This window comes from Neoarius graeffei, chromosome 25 (genome assembly GCF_027579695.1).
Source record: "Neoarius graeffei isolate fNeoGra1 chromosome 25, fNeoGra1.pri, whole genome shotgun sequence".
In the NCBI taxonomy this organism is placed as follows: Eukaryota; Metazoa; Chordata; class Actinopteri; order Siluriformes; family Ariidae; genus Neoarius; species Neoarius graeffei.
In genome coordinates this window covers 55930063-55938695 of record NC_083593.1, presented here as the reverse complement: position 1 = coordinate 55938695, position 8633 = coordinate 55930063, and the positions used below count along the sequence as shown (strand labels likewise).

At 46.4% G+C, this 8633-nt stretch overlaps 1 protein-coding gene across 1 annotated transcript; it reads left to right on the top strand.

Moving 5' to 3' along the window:
- Positions 1–3603: 3603 nt before the first annotated feature.
- On the top strand, positions 3604–5073 carry LOC132873260 (paraneoplastic antigen Ma1 homolog). The gene has a single exon (XM_060908619.1). It carries the CDS (start codon positions 3604–3606, stop codon positions 5071–5073), a length of 1470 nt encoding a protein of 489 aa, XP_060764602.1.
- The last annotated feature ends 3560 nt before the right edge of the window (positions 5074–8633 follow it).

The following is an 8633-nucleotide window of genomic DNA, read 5'->3' as shown; positions in this document are numbered from 1 at the left end:
TTGAGGTTTGGTTTATCCATCAGGAGAATCTTTAGTTCTACTTTCTTTACATGCATACTTTTGGTTTTAAATCTAAATAAGAGCCAAGAGCTTTTAAAAACATCTTTTAAAAACACCTTTTTCTTTTTAAGTAATTGTTCTTGAAAATTTTATTGTACTTGGCAATAAATAAACATGAAATGTAAAATTTACTCATAAATGCGATGCTTTCTGTGTTAATTAATCAACTCAAAGAACAGATACAAGAGAGAAAATTCAGCTTGTGGTGGGACAGTAGATATTTAACAGTTATTCCATGAAATTGAGTCGTACATGAGCTGATAGTTGTCTACAATCCATGTACGACGAGATTGAGTGGAATAACTGTTTTATTCTATCCCATTCACTGGATTTTGAGTAACAGAGCATTTTTATTGTTTTTTTTTTGCAAATTCGATAAATAAAAACTTTATACCGTACAAAACGTCTGATGAAATAATTTCCGCTTATTCAAAGAAATAACATTTTGTTATATAAATCTACAATCTAAGATCTTTGTAGACATCTTTGCCAATCCTTTTGTTAAGAAAATCTCTAATTTATATTTCATTGACAAGACATGACTCAGAAGCGAACTAGTTCAGTTACACTTCAGATACATCGTATCAGCTACAATTAAACCATCCAATCAAAGCAGATCTCAGTAACATATTAATGATCCTACCAAAGAAGGGAAAACAGCTTTTTTCACTCTTGGGCCAAATCACAGGGTTGTAAATGGGTGCGTACAACTGCTTACGGGAATTTTCCACCCTGAACAAAGTCACATACCTTCAATTTAGACAGATATCCATTCATCCATCTACTATCTGTAACCGCTTATCCTGTGCAGGATTGTGGGCGAGCTGGAGCCTGTCCCAGCTGACTACGGGCGAGAGGCGGGCTACACCCTGAACAAGTCGTCAGATCATTGCAGGGCTAACACACAGAGACAAACAACCATTCACACTCACATTCACACCTACAGTCAATTTAGAGCCACCAATTAACCTAACCTGCGTGTCTTTGGACTGTGGGGGAAACCGGAGCACCCGGAGCACCCGGAGAAAACCCATGCAGACACAGGGAGAACATGCAAACTCCGCTCAGAAAGGCCCCCATCGACCACTGGGCTTGAATCCAGAACCTTCTTGCTGTGAGGTGACAGTGCTAACCGCTACACCACCATGCCACCCACGGTGAGAGGTGACTCTTCAGTCTGCACTTGAAGGTGGTCAGGGAGTCGGCAGTTCTGACCTCAATAGGAAGGTCATTCCACCAATGGGGAACCAAGACAGACAGCAGTCTTGAGCGGGCTGAGCAGGAGCGGAGAAGAGGAGGGGCCAGATGACCAGTAGTAGCCGAGCGTAGGGATCTGGCTGGCATGTAGGGTCGGATCAGACTCTGGAGGTATGCTGGCCCTAACCCCTTAACAGCCTGCTAAACTAGTGCCAATGTCTTAAATTTGATATGAGCTGCGATAATTAGCCAGTGCAGGTCAGCAAGCAGAGGGGTGACATGGGACACACATAGCCAGAGCAGTGGGCAGATATGCTACAGCACCCGGGGACCAGTTAGGGGTTTGGTGCCTTGCTCAGAAGCACTTCAGTCATGATAGAGAGGGAGGGAAAGTGCTGTTCATTCACTCAACTCCCCTCACATTTTTCCTGCCGATCCCAGGAATAGAACCAGCAACCCTTTAGGCCCAAGGCTGCTTTCCTAACTTTCAGGTCATGGCTATCATTTTTCAACTATGCCAAAAGAAATTGAGATTTCCATTCTATAGCACCTTTAATTCCCTGATGAGAACAATGTGGGACAAACTATTACACTCATACACACTTAAAGCCAGAAGTTACTGTTACATTCCAATAATAAATAAATGAAGAGAGTGTGTGCTGTTTTATTCTGCACTAGTGTCAGAGTTCAATGATAAAAAATGTACAAGTGCCTCCATCTATATGTAAGGTCCTCTAAAATAACACTGTATTTTATACTCTATATTGGATTGCCCTATTTTCTGTGTAATTAACTCCATTTACCATAATGCCTTGTGGTTTGGAATATTTTCACTGTTCTGATGTGTTGTGACGTTCTGTGCATTCGGACCAATCAGACTTATTTGCTCGTTGTAGTTTTATTTGAATTTTGATGTCAGCCAATGGTAATTGGTATATGTTTAATGCCCGCGAGTTCGCGGGCTTTTTGAGATGTTTCATCACTTCGCGAGGGAGAAGCTCACGGAGTTCCCGCCTGCTGCCGAGCAGAGAGAGATCGCGTTGTTTGTGAGCTCTATTTCAGCACTTATTTTGCAGACAGTTTTTTTTTTATAGTTTGGTCTGCTTGTGGCCATAAACTCCGGTGTCACTCCAGTGAGTGATCTTGCTGTTTTTTTTTTCTGCGGACACATCTGCCCTCCGTGCTGTGCCCACCGGAGCGCTTTCGTCAGTCCCGGGAACTCACTGTGTCGGGTCTGGGACCCAGCCCGCTACCGAGGGGTTTGGGGTGAGCAGCATCTTATTCGAGCGAGCTAACCCACAGCAATAGCTAGCCCTCTGCTCAGGAGCATCTGCTGCGTGACTGTACCGACATCTGTAACCTGATCCGTCTGGTTTGACCGGTGGATTGTGAGTAACGCGAACCCACACTTACACTGACACACACACACACACACGCGTTCCTCTGGTCTCGCCTGGATAGCCAGCGTTTTAGAAGGGCATTGCAGCGGTTGCTGTTCTGTCTGCAGTTCACAGAGCTGCCACCTGTGCACCAACGGGCCCCAACTGCGCGCGCGTTTTTCTTTCTTGTCCACTTCTTTTCTTTTGATACTTTACCCAGTTTTATTTTCTTACTATGTACTGCTGGTATACACACTGTTGATGTGCTATCTGTAACATCTCTATTATGTAGGCTAATTGTTTCCGCTCTTCTTGTGCCGGTGTTACTATTTTCTTGGTGATTACATTGCATGCTTCTTTGGGAGCATTTATTGTCAAATACTATTATTATTATTATTATTATTATTATTATTGCTTATTAATAAATATAATCATTATTATTTAATTATATCTTGGGTGTATTGGCTGCTCATTTGGTTGTTTATATTTGAACATTCTGACATGCACACTGCAGACTAGCTATTAGTTCTTTCACTCATGCTACTGTTATTTTAAAGTCTGAGGAAATACACCATACACTAGCTTCAAAGGTAAGTGTAGTATTTTCGCAGTGGAGGCACCGCGCTGTTAAATTTATCATTTATTAGATTTATGCTTATTATTCTCTCTCTCTACTCATACTTGTACCCTTATGGTATCAGGAATCTCAGCCAGCTCACCACTCCACCGCTGAGAACTTAGGACCCTGTTGCGCCATTATTTATTGGGATTTAGGGTAACTCTTTAGTAGCCTATAGCCTACTGTGCTGGGTAATCAGCACCTGTCCAAAAAAAAAAAAAAGGGGGTTACATTTTGGAGGCACCGCTGGGATTTTCCTGTTTACCAGAACAAGTAGATCGCTGTGTTTTGCTTAGTGTTTGTGTTGTGTTAGTTATTGCTGTTTGCTGGGCAGTTTTTTTTTTAAACATGGACCTTAGTCAGGCTGTTGAGTGGAGCCGTGAGGAGAATGTGGAGTTGTGTCATGCCATTTTACTTAGCAGAGTGCCATTGGAGGCCACTGATGATGTGGTTAGCCGTGTGCTCAGCACAGTTAAGGTTCTGGGTAGGACCCGGATACGCGGTCGCCGTGGTGACAAGACTGGTAGGCACCTGTACATTTTAGTCGAGACTTCTGCTGAGTTGGATCAGAGCTCTGTCCCTCCTGAAGTGGGAATTGTAGGTGAGGCAGGTCCATGGGCTGTTCATGTAGTGAGTAGTTTGCTGCCTGCTAGTCCTGTTCTTGAAAGTGATGGATTCGAAGCCAAGCTATTTTCATTATTACAGCAGGAAGGCAAGTCTATGGGTGATGTGAAGGCTGTTTTGGGCACGCAGCCTCCTAAACCTGATGTCAGCATGGATCTTGTGAATGCCATAGGCCAGCTCGTTGATCGCTGTAACCAGGCATCTGTTGATGTGCCTGGCTATAGAAAACTGAGGCTGTTTTCCGGTTTACGGCCCGTTCCCCCAGGCGAGGAAGAATATGAGGCCTGGATGGAGCAGGCTACTCAGATGATTACTGAGTGGCAGTGCAGTGATGCTGCTAAGCGACAGCGCATTGTTGAGAGTTTGCGTGGGCCTGCTGCGGATATAGTAAGGTTTTTGAAAGTCAGTAGCCCATCTGCTACTGCTACTGATTACTTAACCGCTCTTGACACTACTTATGGATCAACTGAGAGTGGGGCAGACCTTATGGCATCGTTTCGCCATACTTTTCAAGAAGATGGTGAGAAACTTTCTGCTTTCTTGTATCGCTTGGACAAGCTTCTCCACCGTGCTCTTTTGAGAGGAGGGATTGAAGCTGCAGGCCTGAATCGTGCACGTCTGGAGCAGTTGTTCAAGGGTGCTCTCACCACTGACATTGTGGCTTTACGTGTGCGACTTCTGCACACTTTGCAAGCTCCGCCTTCTTTTTCCCAGTTAATGCGAAATGTGAGAGAGGAAGAGCACTGGGTAAGTGCAAGGGAGAGTGCAAAGGTTTCTGTGGCCTCATCTACATTTTGCCAGGTTCCTGTGACTGCTGCTGTCGCTCTTCCTCATGTGCCTGTTACTCCCCTGGCGTCTGAGGTTGACAGTCTGAGGAAAGAGGTCAAGGAGCTGACGTCTTTAGTAACTAAACTTTTGACTGCTACTACCGTGGCTCCTGAAAATCCTCAAGTCTCACAGTTTGGTGTAAGCCACAGCACAGAAACCACAGCCCCAGCTGTTCCCACAAGGGCTGTTTCTTCGAACCTGCCGAAGTCTACGACATCCTCTTCTGTTCCTGCCATTTTTTGTTACAAGTGTGGAGAAGACGGCCACACCAAGCGAGAGTGCACACGCCCTGAGAACTTGAGGGTAGTGAATCAGAAGCTGCTTAAGAGGGTCATGCAGCAGGGAAACTTCCCCGGAGCTCAGTGAAGGAACGGCACAGAGCTCCATCACACAAAACACGTTCCGCTCATTGTTCACCTCCAATCAAAGTCAGCCAATCACAACTGCCGTCTGGGTTAGTGGGGCCCTCGGCTGAGGTGCCCGTGCAGATAGAAGGTATTTATGCTAAAGCTCTGCTTGATAGTGGTTCTCAGGTCACCATCTTGTATCATAGCTTTTATAATGCATATTTGAAGCATTTGCCACTGCAGCCAGTGGAAAATCTGGAAATATGGGGTTTGAGCTCTCACAAATACCCATATGATGGATATTTACCTCTTAGGCTTGAGTTCACTGAAGCGGTCACTGGTGTGCCTCAGGTGGTGGACACTTTAGCTCTTGTGTGTCCTGACCCTCAGACAAAAGAGGGTATAGCCATTTTGGTAGGCACAAACACTCACTTAGTGAAGAAGTTGTTCCACTCTTGTCGTGAACAGGCAGGTGACGGGTTTCTTAACACGCTGACCATACACCCGGTGATAAAAGAGGTTTTTGAGTCCATTAAGCACACAGGTGTATCACCGGAGGATGTGAATAAACACGGTACTGTGTGGTTCACGAAACCTAAGCCTGTTGTTTTAAAGCCTGGGCAGGAGCTGCAGCTTTCAGGACTGCCCAAGTTTCCTGGTGAACTCAATGACTCTTTAGTCCTGGTAGACCAGCCTTTTAGTGCTGATGATACATCTGTCCCTGAGCTTGAGGTTCGGCCTGAAGTCCATCCAGTCTCTGCGGTGTCCTGCCGTCGTATTACGGTAAATGTGAGGAATGTTTCTTCCAGGGATGTTCTTGTGAAGAGAGGTAGTCCCCTCGCTCACATATACCCTGTAGAGATGGTGCCACAGTTTCCGTCCACTTGCAGTCCCATAGCTGCTGGTGAGCTTACTTCTGCTTCTTTTGATTTTGGCACTTCTTCTATGCCAGAGGAGGCAAAACATCGCCTCTGCGAGAAGATGTTGCAGAGGAAGGAAGTGTTTTCTTGTAGCGAGTGGGATGTAGGCTGCTCAAAAAGCACTCAGCATGAAATCAGGTTAAATGACTCGCGGCCTTTTCGGGAGCGATCTCGACGTTTAGCTCCTGCTGATCTAGAGGATGTGCGTCAGCATTTGCTGGAACTCCAGAATCATGGCATCATTTCGGAGTCTCGGAGTCCGTATGCTTCGCCCATTGTTGTAGTGCGCAAGAAGTCAGGTAAAGTCAGGATGTGTATTGATTATAGAACGCTTAACCAGCGGACCATCCCTGACCAGTACACAGTTCCCAGGATCGAAGACGCCCTCCATTGTCTCTCTGGTAGTAAGTGGTTCTCGGTGTTGGACTTGAGAAGTGGCTACTACCAGATTCCCATGAGCGAGGCTGATAAAGAAAAGACAGCGTTCATCTGTCCTTTAGGTTTCTATCAGTTTGAGCGTATGCCTCAGGGAATCTGTGGTGCCCCTGCCACATTCCAGAGAGTCATGGAGCGGACAGTCGGAGACATGAATTTTCTGGAGGTTCTGGTGTATTTAGATGACCTGATTGTCTTTGGTAGCACCTTGGAGGAGCATGAGGAGAGACTCTTAAAGGTTCTGGACAGGTTGAGAGATGAAGGTCTCAAACTTTCGTTGGATAAGTGTCAGTTTGGCAGGACGTCTGTGAACTATGTGGGGCACATAGTTTCACAGGATGGCATAGCCACTGACCCCTCCAAAATAGAGGCTGTTGTTTCATGGCCTCGACCACAGACTGTCACTGAGCTACGGTCATTTTTGGGTTTTTGTGGATATTACCGTCGTTTTGTGAAGGGTTTTTCCACATTATGCCGACCGCTGAACGAGTTGCTTCAGGGCTGTCTGCCTCGGAAGAAGAGCTCGAGTTCACAGGCTGCTGACTCGAAACCTTCTTTCCGGCCCTCTGAACCTTTTGGCCCTAGATGGAGCGATCAGTGCGAATCCGCTTTTCAGGAGTTGAAGTCAAGGTTAACTCAGGCCCCGGTGCTAGCTTTTGCAGACCCCCAAAAGCCATATGTTTTGCATGTGGATGCAAGCCTGGATGGTCTAGGTGGTATCCTTTATCAAGAGTACGTTGAAGGATTGCGTCCTGTGGCGTTCATCAGTCGTAGTCTTTCCCCTTCAGAGAGGAATTATCCAGCTCACAAACTGGAGTTTTTAGCTTTGAAGTGGGCTATTGTGGATCGGCTGCATGACTACCTTTATGGAGCCAGTTTTGAAGTCAGGACGGACAACAACCCCCTGACTTATATAACCAAGTCTGCCACATTGGATGCCACTGGTCATCGCTGGTTGTCGGCATTGTCCACTTACGACTTCAGCCTGAAGTACAGGCCTGGGCGGAAGAACATGGATGCTGACGCACTGTCGCGACGCCCTCACGTCAGTCTGTCCCTTGACGATGAGTGGCAAGAGATTCCCGCCCCTGGAGTGCGAGCTATTTGTCAGGTGGTGGCCACACAGAGAGCTGGTTGTTCTCCATTCCCCCGGGTTGCTGATCAGATTTGCAGCCATGAGTCAGCTGTTCCAACAGCATTCTGTCATGTTGCTGCTGTAGCACCTGATCAGTTGCCTACTTTTAGTTCTAGTGAGCTTCAAGAAGCTCAGAAAAGCGACCCTGTTATAGGAGATGTCTGGCAAGCTATAAGTCTGAAGAAGCCTGCTAGTAGTATCCTGACGCGGCATCCTGACTTTAAGATCCTGAAAAAGGAGTGGGCAAAGCTGTCTATTGACAAGGGACTGCTATACAGGACTGTTAAGCAGGGTGGTCAGTGTGTGAGACAACTGGTGCTCCCTAAGCAATTCCATGGTCTGGTTTTTAAGCTGCTGCACGACGATAGTGGCCACTTGGGGTTTGACAAGTCATATAGTCTGGTTCGGGACAGGTTTTACTGGCCTCGTATGAAGCTTGATGCAGAGAAATACTGTAAGACATGTGAGCGCTGCATCAAGCGGAAAACGTTGCCTCAGAGGGCTGCTCCTCTTTCCCACATACAGAGTTCTGGACCCATGGATTTGGTGTGCATAGATTTTCTTTCGATTGAGCCTGACTCTCGAAATGTTTGCAATGTGTTGGTCGTCACTGACCATTTCACGCGTTATGCACAAGCCTTTCCTACTAAGGACCAGACAGCTGTCACAGTGGCAAGGACTCTCTGGGAGAGATATTTTGTTCATTATGGCTTGCCCACCCGTATCCACTCCGACCAGGGTAGGGACTTCGAGAGTAGACTGGTGACTGAGATGTTGACAATGTTGGGTGTGAAAAAGTCGAGGACGTCTCCTTACCACCCCCAGGGTGACCCACAACCTGAGAGGTTCAATAGGACTTTGTTAGACATGTTGGGCACCCTAGAGTCACATCAAAAGTCAAAGTGGAGTCAGCATATAGCACATTTGGTGCATGCGTATAATTGCACTCCTAATGAGGCTACCGGGTACTCACCCTATTTCTTGATGTTTGGTCGGGAGGCTCGCCTCCCTGTTGATGTTTGCTTTGGTGTTTCATCTGATGACACGTCATTTGCATCACATTTAAAGTATGTGGCAAAGATGAAAGAG

Excerpts from the sequence above, each read along its gene's own strand:
- LOC132873260 (XM_060908619.1), top strand. The coding sequence starts at position 3,604 with ATGGACCTTAGTCAGGCTGTTGAGTGGAGCCGTGAGGAGAATGTGGAG.